This window comes from Ambystoma mexicanum, chromosome 9 (genome assembly GCF_040938575.1).
Source record: "Ambystoma mexicanum isolate Mex_15411 chromosome 9, UKY_AmexF1_1, whole genome shotgun sequence".
NCBI lineage: Eukaryota > Metazoa > Chordata > Amphibia > Caudata > Ambystomatidae > Ambystoma > Ambystoma mexicanum.
The window spans coordinates 1487646590-1487662717 of NC_090931.1; the positions used below are offsets into that span (position 1 = coordinate 1487646590).

The 16128-nt window shown below is 47.5% G+C and overlaps 1 protein-coding gene across 1 annotated transcript; it reads left to right on the forward strand.

Moving 5' to 3' along the window:
• The first annotated feature begins 8371 nt into the window (after positions 1-8371).
• Positions 8372-8782, forward strand: LOC138487512 (octapeptide-repeat protein T2-like). The gene has a single exon (XM_069614016.1). It carries the CDS (start codon positions 8372-8374, stop codon positions 8780-8782), a length of 411 nt encoding a protein of 136 aa, XP_069470117.1.
• The last annotated feature ends 7346 nt before the right edge of the window (positions 8783-16128 follow it).

A 16128-nucleotide genomic window follows, 5' to 3' on the forward strand; every position in this document is an offset into this window, starting at 1 on the left:
AGACACCAAGCGCTAGAGGTACATGCTCGATCCAGACCTAGTGTGAGCACATTTTCTATAAGCCTGAGACATCAAGCCCTAGAGGTACATGCCTGAATCAGACCAAGAGTGAGCACATTCTCTTTAAGCCCAAGACACCAAGCCCTAGAGGTACATGCCCGAACCAGACGTAGTATGAGCACATTCTCTATAAGCCAGAGACACCAAGCCCTAGAGGTACATGCCCGAACCAGACGTAGTATGAGCACATTCTCTATAAGCCAGAGACACCAAGCCCTAGAGGTACATGCCTGAACCAGACCTAGGGTGAGCACATATTCTATAATAACTCTGAGAGATATATCGCCCTAGCGGTGAGATGTTGAGCTCCCTGTAGACCAACCTAGCCCTACTGGTGCCACGTTTGGTAGCACTGGGCCCTCCACATACACAGTGCAACACCCAACTGGGTAATTAAGCCCTACAGGCCGCATGCTATCTAAACCTGAGCCCCCTAGCCTTAGAGGTGAGAAGCCTAGCAATTTTACGAAACGTTTACCTAGAGATGGCAGAGTAAGGGACTTTAACCAACCTACCGCAGAGCTGGCAGTCAGTGACACTAAGTAACCAAGCCCTACAATGGACATGTTCTGTATCGCGAGCCAGCCGCCAGTAGAGGTAAGATGCCCTGTACCTCAGGCCTACCTGGCCCTAGACACCAGTGAAGAGGTCTACCACAAAATCTGAGTGCCCCTCCACCCCCAACCGCATGAACAAAGCCTGCCACAGTGCGGGCCGCACTGGACCACCATGCATGCGCACTGTCCATGGTGAGCATTCCGCTGCAGGGGCGCGCTACGCACCGGAACACCACGCATGCGCACTGGCCATGATGATCATGCCGCCGCAGGGGCACACAGCACACTGCACTAGGTGAAAGACGCAAGTATGTTTTTCAATCAGAGTTTAAATATTTCACCTAGCCTCGAAACAAGGGGCGGTGCTTGGCCTCTGGCACCCAGATGTAACAGACACCTCTGTGCCTGGCACAGCGATGAAGGCACAGCCATGTTATAGGAAACAGCAAGCAACCCTCAGTAGAGATTGAGCACCCATAACATCAATTTAACAACGTTTCATTTGTATTGAAGTGCTTTGAAACACATTGTGCATAGGCGCTATATAAATAAACTATCATATTTTGTATTTTGTATTTTATTTGTATTTTATTTCATTTTATATAGCGCCTTACGCCAAAGCACTGTATATAAGAACAGAAACAGTACACATAATGAAATCAATATTTAAAACACAGAGTATTTCAGCAATTGCATAAAATCCTCATTAACCAGATAAGAGAAGGTGGGATCGTAGAGAGACCCGAAATGATGAATTGACAGTAATGGAACATAGAAAGAGAGGGAGCGCTTTCCAGTTTAAGGGTGCTGGAAGAGAGAAAGACGAAAACAAGATTGAGCACATGGGGGACGGAGAATTACAAGAAGAGACAAGATAGGGAGGAGCTAGACCATAGAGAGCATTAAAAACGAAACACAACAAATTAAACGTTAAATGGCGATGAAAAGAGAGCCCCCCAAGTTGAGCCAAAGAAGAGGAAATAGAATCACGACGAGCCAATAGACAAAGGACATGAATAGAATAGTGAAACACAGATTTCAGCGGAGCTAAACGAGATATAGGAAGTCCAAAGAGTGCAGAGGAACAGTAGAAAAGGCGTGAAAAGATTAAGGCAGACGCCAGTAACACTGTGGCTTTAAAAATCATAAAGAGGCGGGCTTTCCAAATGTTGTAGTGAATAGGAACAGTTTTGATGGCTGAAGATCTGTCACGCTGTCCCAGCACTGTATGTTAGTTATTGAAAGTTCCCCTCTAACACAGATGACAGAACTACAACATTTTTCAAGCAACATATTTTTTGCAGCCTTCAGGTCCTTAGCTCGATGGGGGTGGAATCACAGCAGACACCAAGCCGGCCCAGCAGGTCACCTTATTAAAGGGAACTCATGGTTTTTTGGCTCTAATAAAAATATTCGAAATTCAGTAACACCGTGGTGCTAGATGGACTCAGTAACACTGCAGTGCTAAATGGACTCAGTAGCACTGCAGCGCTAGATGGACTCACTAACAATGCGGTGCTAAATGGACTCAGGAACGCTGCAGTGCTAAATGGACACAGTAACACTGCAGTGCTAAATGGACTCAGTAACACTGCAGTGCTAAATGGACTCAATAACAATGCGGTGCTAAATGGACTCAGTAACACTGCAGTGCTAAATGGACTCAGTAACACTGCAGTGCTAGATGGACTCAGTAACAATGCAGTGCTAAATGGACTCAGTAACTGCGGTGCTAAATGGACTCAGTAACGCTGCAGTGCTAAATAGACTCAGTAACACTGCAGTGCTAAATGGACTCAGTACTAATGCGGTGCTAAATGGACTCAGTAACACTGCAGTGCTAGATGGACTCAGTAACAATGCGGTGCTAAATGGACTCAGTAAAACTGCAGTGCTAAATGGACTCAGTAATGCTGCAGCGCTAAATGGACTCAGTAACACTGCAGTGCTAAATGTGCTCAGTAACAATGCAGTGCTAAATGGACTCAGTAAAACTGCGGTGCTAAATGGACTCAGTAACACTGCAGTGCTAAATGGACTCAGTAACACTACAGTGCTAAATGGACGAAGTAACACTGTGGTGCTAAATGGACTCAGTAACACTGCGGTGCTAGATGAACTCAGTAACACCACGTTGCTAAATGGACTCAGTAACACTGCAGTGCTAATTGGACTAAGTAACACTGCAGTGCTAGATGGACTCATTAACACCGCAGTGCTAAATGGACTCAGTAACACTGCAGTGCTGAATCGACTCAGTAACACAGTGGTGCTAAACGGACTCTGTAACACTGCATTGCTAAATGGACTCAGTAACACTGCAGTGCTAAATGGACTCAGTAACACTGCGGTGCTAAATGGACTCAGTAACACTGCAGTGCTAGATGGACTCAGTAACAATGCGGTGCTAAATGGACTCAGTAAAACTGCGGTGCTAAATGGACTCAGTAACACTGCAGTGCTAAATGGACTCAATAACAATGCGGTGCTAAATGGACTCAGTAACACTGCAGTGCTAAATGGACTCAGTAACACTGCAGTGCTAGATGGACTCAGTAACAATGCAGTGCTAAATGGACTCAGTAACTGCGGTGCTAAATGGACTCAGTAACGCTGCAGTGCTAAATAGACTCAGTAACACTGCAGTGCTAAATGGACTCAGTAACAATGCGGTGCTAAATGGACTCAGTAACACTGCAGTGCTAGATGGACTCAGTAACAATGCGGTGCTAAATGGACTCAGTAAAACTGCAGTGCTAAATGGACTCAGTAATGCTGCAGCGCTAAATGGACTCAGTAACACTGCAGTGCTAAATGTGCTCAGTAACAATGCAGTGCTAAATGGACTCAGTAAAACTGCGGTGCTAAATGGACTCAGTAACACTGCAGTGCTAAATGGACTCAGTAACACTACAGTGCTAAATGGACGCAGTAACACTGTGGTGCTAAATGGACTCAGTAACACTGCGGTGCTAGATGAACTCAGTAACACCACGTTGCTAAATGGACTCAGTAACACTGCAGTGCTAATTGGACTAAGTAACACTGCAGTGCTAGATGGACTCATTAACACCGCAGTGCTAAATGGACTCAGTAACACTGCAGTGCTGAATCGACTCAGTAACACAGTGGTGCTAAACGGACTCTGTAACACTGCATTGCTAAATGGACTCAGTAACACTGCAGTGCTAAATGGACTCAGTAACACTGCGGTGCTAAATGGACTCAGTAACACTGCAGTGCTAGATGGACTCAGTAACAATGCGGTGCTAAATGGACTCAGTAAAACTGCGGTGCTAAATGGACTCAGTAATGCTGCAGTGCTAAATGGACTCAGTAACACTGCAGTGCTAAATGCGCTCAGTAACAATGCGGTGCTAAATGTGCTCAGTAACAATGCGGTGCTAAATGGACTCAGTAAAACTGCGGTGCTAAATGGACTCAGTAACACTGCAGTGCTAAATGGACTCAGTAACACATTGCAGTGCTAGATGGACTCAGTAACAATGCGGTGCTAAATGGACTCAGTAAAACTGCGGTGCTAAATGGACTCAGTAACACTGCAGTGCTAAATGGACTCAGTAACACTGCGGTGCTAAATGGACTCAGTAACACTGCGGTGCTAAATGGACTCAGTAACACTGCGGTGCTAGATGAACTCAGAAACACCACGGTGATAAATGGACTCAGTAACACTGCAGTGCTAATTGGACTAAGTAACACTGCAGTGCTAGATGGACTCAGTAACCCCACGGTGCTAAATGGACTCAGTAACACTGCAGTGCTAAATGGACTCAGTAACACTGCAGTGCTAGATGGACTCAGTAACACTGTGGTGCTAAATGGACTCAGTAACACTGCGGTGCTAGATGAACTCAGTAACACCGCGGTGCTAAATGGACTCAGTAACACTGCAGTGCTAAATGGACTGAGTAACACTGCAGTGCCAGATGGACTCAGTAACACCACGGTGATAAATGGACTCAGTAACACTGCGGTGCTGAATCGACTCAGTAACATTGCGGTGCTAAATGGACTCTGTAACACTTCAGTGTTAGATGTACTCAGTAACACCACGGTGCTAAATGGACTCAGTAACACTGCGGTGCTAAATGGACTCAGTAACACTGCGGTGCTAAATGGACGTTATAGTTGCAGCTCAGAATCTCAAAACCAAAGAATTTTGCCCATTTCTTGTAAGCTATGCAATCATAACTCGCACCCCTGGCATACACAGCTCAGACAAACAAACATGACGTCACAGATGACATCACAAATGGCACCATCAATGAGATAAGGAATACAAAGCAGAGTTTATGTATTATGCAAGTGTATTAAAAAAGGACGAGCAAATTCGTCCTTGGTACTTAAGGGGTTACGGAGCCAGTAGGGTTGTTTCATTGGGGGTAAGACGTCCTATAAACCGCTCATCAGGAGACTGGACATTGTTTGCATCAAGACTGAAGTCTTGGGCGCCACTCTGAGAAGAATGAAGTGCATGGAGGGCCAGACTTAATCACACGAATGTGCCATGGTGCTGCAGTCCTATGCCTGTGTACTTTCTATACACATCCGAGTGCTGCTCAAATGATCCAGGAAACTGTTAATGATATAATTCATAAGGAACCAGCCCCCAGGACAGAAAAGATCCCGTTAAGTTGGGCGAGGGCTGCCCAATGTGCCTGTGGCGCTGCTCAAACATGCCGAGGCTGCTCATTGTGCCAGGGGATGCTCAGGGTTCCAGATCTGATGAGCAGTGACTGATGAAGCCATATCTAAAATGCTCAGGCAACAGATTCATCCCTCACAACCAAATATTGCCCTGATGCCAGTGCACAGATCCCGCGGGAGCAGCACACAACCTCCAAACTGTCTAGTAAATTAGCATGCCAGTTTCTACCTCAATGGGTGCCCATTTGCTTAGTGGGTGCTGCAGTAATGACTAATACCATAGATGCATTTCAGGCAGTGTGTACAATGCACTGAGGTGCAGACACATACACTCAGGCCCAGAGGCACAGAAGCACACACGACGTGGAATACGTGTGTCAGGTTGCTCAGGGATCACTGGCATGCCTTTGCGACCTTCGACCCCTCTAGGCGATGCTGGCATCAACAAGGTCCATTCAGGGGGTCTCAGCAGGGATGTTGGAGTCTGGATGAAAGTGGGCACTATATGGGCTGTTAGTCTCTTTTTCCCGCTACCTTGCGTCCTTTCCTAATGTGCCAACGATGGGTATGTAATTTCTGTATTTGTCTATTTTTATTTTTGTGGTTCCAACACTGGGACAATGCTTTGTCTGTTGTGATGAATTTATTCTCTTCTGTGGATCTTTATTATTCCTTCTTGCCTATCATCTGTGCCAAAACATGATGAATTGGGAGTGTCTCCTTTTCTTGTATTGTATAACATGTTTATGGATTAACAGCCTTGAGGACGACCAAGTGTTGGTCGAAACATGGGTCAGCTGTACTAATTGCACAATTAAAGAGAATTGTTCCTATCTTATGGACCATTGCCTTTGTATTGAACATTGCATTGTAAGCTACATTATAGCTTTGGCTCCACTGTATAGGGAGAGCGCTGACAGCATAAGACCCAATTCTGATGACTTTGCAACTTACCTTTCTATGAGGCCATACGGGTGGCTTTGCGGGTCATTAGGTAGTCACTGCCCCCTACTACATATTAATTCATACTGCCCTGCGGCGTCCTAGCGACTTCCAACCTCAGGATCGTACCCATAACTTATTCTTAACTTTCAGAAGAGAAACAGGCAAAAAGAGAGACCAGCAGCACAAATCCGCAGAAGAGAAACAGGAACAAAGAGAGACCAGCAGCATGCATCCACAGTCGGGGAACTGGCAGAAAGAGAGACTAGCAGCATGCATCCGTAGAAGAGAAACAGGCAGATACACCAGCAGCACACATCCACAGAAGAGAAACAGGCAGAAAGAGAGACCAGCTGCACAAATCCATCCACAGCATAGACACAGGCAGGAATAGATTCCAGCATCATGCATCCGCAGAAGGGAAACAAGCAGGAAGAGAAACCAGCAGCACACATCCACAGCAAAGAAAGAGTCAAGCAGAGAGACCAGCAGCATGCATCCGCAGTCGGGGAACTGGCAGAAAGAGAGACTAGCAGCATGCATCCGTAGAAGAGAAACAGGCAGATACACCAGCAGCACACATCCACAGAAGAGAAACAGGCAGAAAGAGAGACCAGCAGCACACATCCGCAGAAGAGAAACAGGCACAAAGAGAGACCAGCAGCATGCATCCGCAGTCTGGGAACTGGCAGAAAGAGAGACTAGCAGCATGCATCCATAGAAGAGAAACAGGCAGAAGGAGAGACCAGCAGCACAAATCCACAGCAAAGAAAGAGTCAAGCAGAGAGACCAGCAGCATGCATCCGCAGTCGGGGAACTGGCAGAAAGAGAGACTAGCAGCATGCATCCGTAGAAGAGAAACAGGCAGATACACCAGCAGCACACATCCACAGAAGAGAAACAGGCAGAAAGAGAGACCAGCTGCACAAATCCATCCACAGCAGAGACACAGGCAGGAATAGATTCCAGCATCATGCATCCGCAGAAGGGAAACAAGCAGGAAGAGAAACCAGCAGCACACATCCACAGCAAAGAAAGAGTCAAGCCGAGAGACCAGCAGCATGCATCCGCAGTCGGGGAACTGGCAGAAAGAGAGACTAGCAGCATGCATCCATAGAAGAGAAACAGGCAGAAAGAGAGACCAGCAGCACACATCCGCAGAAGAGAAACAGGCACAAAGAGAGACCAGCAGCATGCATCCGCAGTCTGGGAACTGGCAGAAAGAGAGACTAGCAGCATGCATCCATAGAAGAGAAACAGGCAGAAGGAGAGACCAGCAGCACACATCCGCAGAAGAGAAACAGGCACAAAGAGAGACCAGCAGCACAAATCCACAGCAAAGAAAGAGTCAAGCAGAGAGACCAGCAGCATGCACCCGCAGTCGGGGAACTGGCAGAAAGAGAGACTAGCAGCATGCACCCATAGAAGAGAAACAGGCAGAAAGAGAGACCAGCAGCACACATCCGCAGAAGAGAAACAGTCAGAAAGAGAGACCAGCTGCACAAATCCATCCACAGCAGAGACACAGGCAGTAATAGATTCCAGCATCATGCATCCGCAGAAGAGAAACAAGCAGGAAGAGAGACCAGCAGCACACACCCACAGCAAAGAAAGAGTCAAGCAGAGAGACCAGCAGCATGCATCCTCAGTCGGGGAACTGGCAGAAAGAGAAATTAGCAGCATGCATCCATAGAAGAGAAACAGGCAGAGAGACCAGCAGCACACATCCACAGCAGAGAAACAGTCAACCAGAGAGACTACCATAATGTATACTCAGCAGAGAAACAGGCAGGAATAGATTCCAGCATCATTCATCCGCAGAAGAGAAACAAGCAGGAAGAGAGACCAGCAGCACACATACACAGCAGAGATTCAGGCAGAAAGAGAGACTAGCAGCATGCATCTACATTATAGAAACGGGCAGGCATAAAGACCATTAGCATGCATCTGCAGCAGAGAAACATCAAGCAGGGGGACTAAACGCATGATGACTCAGCAGAGAAATATGAAGGCAGAGATAACAGCAGCATGTGTTCTAAGAAGAGAAACAACCAGGCAGAATGACTGACAGCAGACATTCACAGCTGAGAAACAGGCAACCAGAGAGACTACCATAATGCATACTCAGCAGAGTAACAGGCATGAATAGATTCCAGCAGCATACATCCTCAGAAGAGAAACAGGCAGAAAGAGAGACCAGCAGCACACAACCACAGCAGAGAAACAGGCAGAAAGGGAGACTAGCAGAATGCACCTACAGAAGAGAAACAGACAGAAAGAGAGACCAGCAGCACAAATCCACAATAGAGAAACAGGCAAACAGAGAGTCTAGCAGCATGCATTCACAGAAGAGAAACCGACCGAAAGAGAGACATGAAGCACAAATCCACAGCAGAGAAACAGGCAAACAGAGAGACCATCAGCATGCATCTGCAGCAGAGAAACAGGCAGAAAGAGAGACTAGCAGCACACATCCACAGCAGAGAAACAGGCAAGCAGAGAGGCTAGCAGCATGCATCCACAGCAGAGAAACAGGCAAGCAGAGAGACTAGCCGCATGCATCCACAGAAGATAAACAGGCAGGAAGAGAGACTAGCAGCACACATCCATAGCAGTGAAACAGGCAAGCAGAGAGTCCAGCAGCATGCATCTGCAGATGAGAAACAGGCAGAAAGAGAGACCAGCAGCATGCATCCACCGAAGAGAAACGGGCAGGCATAGAGACCATCGGCATGCATCTGCAGCAGAGAAACATCAAAGAGGGGGACAAAAAGCATGATGACTCAGCAGAGAAATATGAAGGCAGAGATAACAGCAGCATGTGTTCTAAGTAGAGAAACAACCAGGCAGAAAGACTAACAGGAGACATTCATACCCGAGAAACAGGCAACCAGAGAGACTACCATAATGAATACTCAGAAGAGCAACAGGCAGGAACCGAGTCCAGCAGCATGCATGGACAGAAGAGAAACAGGCAGAAAGAGAGACTAGCAGCATGCACCCACAGAAGAGAAACAGACAGAAAGAGACACCAGCAGCACATATCCACAGAAGGGAAACAGTCAACCAGAGAGACTACCATAATGCATATGCAGAAGAGAAACAGGCAGGAAGAGAGACCCGCAGCACAAATCCACAGCAGAGAAACAGGCAAACAGAGAGGCTAGCAGCATGCATCAACAGAAGAGAAACAGGCAGGAAGAGAGACCAGAAGCACACATCCACAGCAGAGAAACAGGCAAGCAGAGAGACTAGCAGCATGTATCTGCAGAAGAGAAACAGGCAACTAGAGAGACCAGCAGCATACATCCACTACAGAAAAACAGGAATGGAGAGACACTAGCAGCATGCACCTGCAGATGAGAAACAGGCAGAAAGAGAGACCAGCAGCACACATATAGAGCAATGAAACATATAGAGAGACTAGCAGCATGCATCCACAGAAGATAAGCATGCAGAAATAGAGACCCGCAGCACAAATCCACAGCAGAGAAACAGGTAACAAGAGAGACTGCGATAATGCATACTCAGTAGAGAAACAGGTAGGAAGAGAGTCCAGCAGCATGCATCCCCAGATGAGAAACAGGCAGAAAGGGAGATCATCAGCACACATCCACAGCAGAGAAACAGGCAAGCAGAGAGGCTAGCAGTATGCATCCGCAGAAGAGAAACAGGCAGGAAGAAAGACCAGCAGCACCCATAAACAGCAGAGAAACAGACACGCAGAGACTAGCAGCATGCATCCACAAAAGAGAAACAGGTAGGAACAGAGACCAGCAACACACATTCACAGCAGATAAACAGGCAAGCAGAGAGTCCAGCAGCATGCATCAGCAGAAAAAAATCAGGCAACCACAGTGAGCAGCAGCGCACATCCACAGCAGAGAAACATGCAAGCAGAGAGACCATCATCATGCATCTGCAGCAGAGAAACAGGGAGAAAGAGAGACCAGCAGCATACATCCACAGCAGAGAAACAGGCAAGCAGCATTCATCCACAGAGGAGAAACAGGCAGGAAGAGAGACCAGCAGCACACATCCACAGCAGTGAAACAGCCAAGCAAAGAGTCCAGCAGCATCCATCCGCAGATGGGGAACAGGCAGAAAGAGAGACCGGCAGCACACATCCATCGCAGAGAAACCGGAAAGCAGAGAGACCATCAGCATGCATCTGCAGCAGGGAAAAAGGCAAAAGGAGAGACCAGCAGCACACTTCCACAGCAGAGAAACAGGCAAGTAGGGAGACTGGCAGCATGCATCCACTAAAGAGAAACATGCAAGGGGAAAGACCGGCAGCACACATCCACAGCAGAGAAACGGGCAAGCAGAGTGTCCAGCAGCATGCATCCACAGAAGAGAAGCAGGCAGTAAGAGAGACCAGCAGCACACATCCACAGTAGAGAAACAGTCAGGCAGAGAGACCATCAGCATGCATCAGCAGCAGATAAACATCAAACAGCAGAGAAACACCAAACAGAGGTACTAAAACCATGAAGTCTCAGCAGAGAAATATGAAGGCAGAGATAACAGCAGCATGTGTTCTAAGCAGAGAAACAGCCAGACAGAGAGACTGACAGCACATATATACAGCAGAGAAACAGGCAAGCAGAGAGACTACCATAATGCATACTCACAGGAGAAACAGGCAGGAAGAGTGCGCAGCAGAATGCAGCCTCGGAAGAGAAACAGGCAGAAAGAGAGACCAGCAGCACACATCCGCAGCAGAGAAACAGGAAAGCAGAGAGACCATCTGCATGCATACACATCAGAGAAAAATCAAATAGGGGGACTAAAAGCATGAAGTCTTAGCAGACAAATACGAAGGCATAGATAACAGCAGCATGTGTTCTAAGAAGAGAAGCAACCAGGCAGAGAGACTGACAGCACAAATCCACAGCAGAGAAACAGGCAACCAGAGAGACTACCATAATGCATACTCGGAAGGGAAATCGGCAGAAAGAGAATCCAGCTGCGTGCATCCGCAGAAAAGAAACAAGCAGAAAGAGAGACCAGCAGCACAATTCCACAGCAGAGAAACAGGCAAGCAGAGAGACTTGCAGCATGCATCCACAGAAGAGAAACAAGCAGAAAGAGAGACCAGCAGCACACATCCACAGCAGAGAAACAGGCAAGCAGAGAGACTAGCAGCATGCATCAACAGAAGAGAAACAGGCAGGAAGAGAAACCAGCAGCACACATCCACAGCAGAGAAACAGGCAAGCAGAGAGTCCAGCAGCATGCATCCGCAGAAAACAAACAGGAAACCAGAGAGACCATCCACATACATCCACAGCAGAGAAACAGGCAAGCAGAGAGACTAGCCGCTTGCATCCACAGAAGAGAAAGAGGCAGGAAGAGAGACCAGCAGCACACATCCACAGCGGAGAAACAGGCAAGCAGAGAGTCCAGCAGCATGCATCCACAGATGAGAAACAGGCAGAAAGATAGACCATCAGCATGCATCTGCAGCAGAGAAACATCAAACTGGGGGACAAAAAGCATGAAGTCTCAGCAGAGAAATATGAAGGCAGAGATAAAAGCAGCTTGCGTTCTAAGTAGAGAAATAACTATGCAGTGAGACAGACAGCATAAATCCACAACAGAGAAACAGACACGCAGAGAGACTACCATAATGAATATTCAGAAGAGAAATAGGCAGGAAGAGAGTCCAGCAGCATGCATCCACAAAAGAGAAACAGGAAAGTAGGGAGACTAGCAGCATGCATCTGCAGAAGAGAAACCAGCAGGCAAAGAGACTACCATAATGCATACTCAGAAGAGAAACAGGCAGAAAATTGTCCAGCAGCATGCATCCGCAGAAGAGAAACAAGCAGAAAGAGCGATCAGCAGCATACATCCGCAGCAGAAAAACAGGCAGGCAGAGAGACAACCAGCTAAGAGATAACAGCAGTGTGTGTTCTAAGAAGAGAAACAACCAGGCACAACCAGGCAGAGAGATGGACAGTAGAAATCAACAGCAGAGAAACAGGCAAGCATAGAGACTACCATAATGCATACTCAGAAGAGAAACAGGCAGAAAGAGAGACCAGCAGCACACATCCACAGCAGAGAAACAGGCAAGCAGAGAGACTAGCAGCATGCATCCACAGCAGAGAAACAGGCACACAGAGAGTCCAGCAGCATGCATCCGGAGACGAGAAACAGGCAGAAAGAGAGACCAGCAGCACACATCCACCACAGAGAAACAGGCAGGCATAGAGGACATCTGCATGCATCTGCAGCAGAGAAACATCAAACAGGGGGACTAAAAGCATGATGACTCAGCAGAGAAATATGAAGGCAGAGATAAAAGCAGCATGTGTCCTAAGTAAAGAAACAACCAGGCAGAACGATTGACAGCAGACATTCATAGCCCAAAAACAGGCAACCAGAGAGACTACCATAATGCATACTCAGAAGTGTAACAGGCAGGAAAGAGTCCCGCAGCATGCATCAGCAAAAGAGAAGCAGGCAGGAAGAGAGACCAGCAGCACACATCCACAGCAGAGAAACAGGCAGAAAGAGAGACTAGCAGCATGCACCCACAGAAGAGAAACAGGCAGAAAGAGAGACCAGCAGCACAAATCCACAGAAGGGAAACAGTCAACCAGAGAGACTACCATAATGCATACTCGGAAGAGACACAGGCAGGAAGAGAGACCTGCAGCACAAATCCACAGCAGGCAAACAGGAAAACAGATGGGCTAGCAGCATGTACTCACAGAAGAGAAACTGTCCAAAAGAGAGACATGCAGCACAAATCCACAGCAAAGTAACAGCAAACGGAGAGGCTAGCAGCATGCATCCATAGAAGAGAAACAGGCAGGAAGAGAGACCAGCAGCACACATCCACAGCAGAGAAACAGGTAAGCAGAGAGACCAGCAGCATTTAACCGCAGAAGAGAAACAGGTAGAAAGAGAGACCAGCAGCACACATTCACAGGTGTGAAATAGGCAAGTAGAGAGACTACCATAAAGCATACTCAGAAAAGAAACATGCAGAAAGAGAGTCCAGCAGCATGCACTCGCAGAAGAGAAACAGGCAGAAAGAGAGTCCAGCAGCACACATCCATAGCAGAGAAACAGGCAGGCAGAGAAACGACCATAATGCATACTCAGAAGAGTAACAGGCTGGAAGAGAGTCAAGCAGCATGCATCTGCAGAAGAGAAAAAGGCAGGAAGAGAGACCAGCAGCACACACCCATAGCAGAGAAACAGATAGAAAGAGAGACTAGCAGCATGCACCCACAGAAGGCAAACAGGCTGAAAGAGCGACCAGCAGCACAAATCCACAGCAGAGAAACAGGCAACCAGAGAGACTGCCATAATGCATACTCAGTAGAGAAACAGGTAGGAAGCGAGTCCAGCAGCATGCATCCACAGACAAGAAACACGCAGAAAGAGAGATCATCAGCACAAATCCACAGCAGAGAAACAGGCAAGCAGAGCGGCTAGCAGTATGCATCCGCAGAAAAGAAACAGGCAGGAAGAAAGACCAGCAGCACCCATCCACAGCAGAGAAACAGACAAGCAGGGACTAGCAGCATGCATCCGCAAAAGAGAAACAGGTAGGAAGCGAGACCAGCAACACACATCCACGGCAGATAAACAGGCAAGCAGAGAGTCCAGCTGCATGCATCAGCAGAAAAGAATCAGCCAGCCACAGTGACCAGCAGCACACTTCCACAGCAGTGAAATAGGCAAGCAGGGAGAGCATCAGCATGCATCTGCAGCAGAGAAACAAGCAGAAAGAGAGACTACCAGCATTCATCCACAGAGGAGAAACAGACAGGAAGAGAGACCAGAAGCAAACAGCCACAGCAGTGAAACAGCCAAGCAGAGAGACCGACAGCATGCATCCATCGCATAGAAACAGACAAGCAGAGATACCATCAGCATGCATCTGCAGCAGAGAAACAGGCAAGTAGGGAGGCAGGATGTATGCACCAAAGAGAAAAAGGCAGGGGGAAAGACTGGCAGCACACGTCCACAGCAGAGAAACAGGCAAGCAGAGTGTCCAGCAGCATGCATCCACAGAAGAAAAACAGGCAGAAAGAGAGACCAGCACCACACATCCACAGTAGAGAAACAGTCAGGCAGAGAGACCATCAGCAGCAGAGAAACATCATACAGCAGAGAAACACCAAACAGGGGGACTAAAAGCATGAAGTCTCAGCGTAGAAATATGAAGGCACGGATAACAGCAGCATGTGTTCTAAGCAGAAAAACAGCCAGGCAGAGAGACTGACAACACATATATACAGCAGAGAAACGGGCAAACATAGAGACGACCATAATGCATATTCACAGGAGAAACAGGCAGGAAGAGTGTCCAGCAGAATGCAGCCTCAGAGGAGAAACAGGCAGAAAGAGAGACCATCTGCATGCATTCGCATCAGAGAAACATCAAATAGGGGGACTAAAAGCATGAACTCTTAGCAGACAAATACGAAGGCATAGATAACAGCAGCATGTCTTCTAAAAAGAGAAGCAACCAGGCAAAGAAACTGACAGCACAAATCCACAGCAGAGAAACAGGCAACCAGAGAGACTACCATAATGCATACTCAGAAGGGAAATAAGCAGGAAGAGACCACAGCTGCATGCATCCACAGAAAAGAAACGGGCAGAAAGAGAGACCAGCAGCACAACTCCACAGCAGAGAAACAGGCAAACAGAGAGACTTGCAGCATGCATCCACAGAAGAGAAACGGGCAGAAAGAGAGTCCAGCAGCACACATCCACAGCAGAGAAATAGGCAAGCAGAGAGACTAGCAGCATGTATCCACAGAAAAGAAACAGGCAACTAGAGAGACCAGCAGCATGCATCCACTACAGAAAAACAGGAATGGAGAGAGACTAGCAGCATGCACCCGCAGATGAGAAACAGGCAGAAAGAGAGACCAGCAGCACACATATAGAGCAAAGAAACAGGCAAGCAGAGAGACTAGCAGCATGCATCTGCAGAAGAGAAAGAGAGAGCAGCAGCACACATCCACGGCAGAGAAACAGGGAAGCAGAGAGTCCAGCTGCATGCATCCGCAGATGAGAAACAGGCAGAAAGAGAGACCAGCAGCATGCATCTGCAGCAGAGAAACATCAAACAGGGGGACAAAAAGCATGAAGTCCCAGCCGAGAAATATGAAGGCAGAGATAACAGCAGCATGCGTTCTAAGAAGAGAAACAACCAGGCAGTGAGACAGACAGCACAAATCCACAGCAGAGAAACAGGCAAGCAGAGAGACTACCATAATGCATATTCAGAAGAGAAACAGGCAGGAAGAGTCCAGCAGCATGAATCCATAGAAGAGAAACAGGAACGCAGGGAGACTAGCAGCATGCATCCGCAGAAGAGAAACAGGCAGGAAAGGAGTCCATCAGCACACATCCATAGCAGAGAAATAGGCAGGCAGAGTGACCATCAGTATGCATCTGTAGCAGAGAAACATCTAACAGTGGGACTAAAAGAATGGCGTCTCAGCAGAGAAATATGACGGCGGTGATAACAGCAGCATGAGTTCTAAGAAGAGAAACAACCAGGCAGAGAGACTGACAGCACAATTCCACAGCAGAGTAACAGGCAAGCTTAGAGACTACAATAATGCATACTCAGAAGAGAAACAGGCAGGAAGAGAGTCCAGCAGCATGCATCCGCAGAAGAGAAACAAGCAGAAAGAGAGATCAGCAGCACACATCCACAGCAGATAAACAGGCAGACAGAGAGACCACCAGCATGCATCTGTAGCAGAGAAACATTAAATAGGGAGACTTAAAGCATGAAGTCTCAGCAGAGAAATATGAAGGCAGAGATAACAGCAGCGTGTGTTCTAAGAAGAGAAACAACCAGGCAAAAAGACTGACAGCACACAATCACAGCCAATAAACAGGCAAGCAGAGA

Excerpts from the sequence above, each read along its gene's own strand:
- LOC138487512 (XM_069614016.1), top strand. The coding sequence starts at position 8,372 with ATGAATAGATTCCAGCAGCATACATCCTCAGAAGAGAAACAGGCAGAA.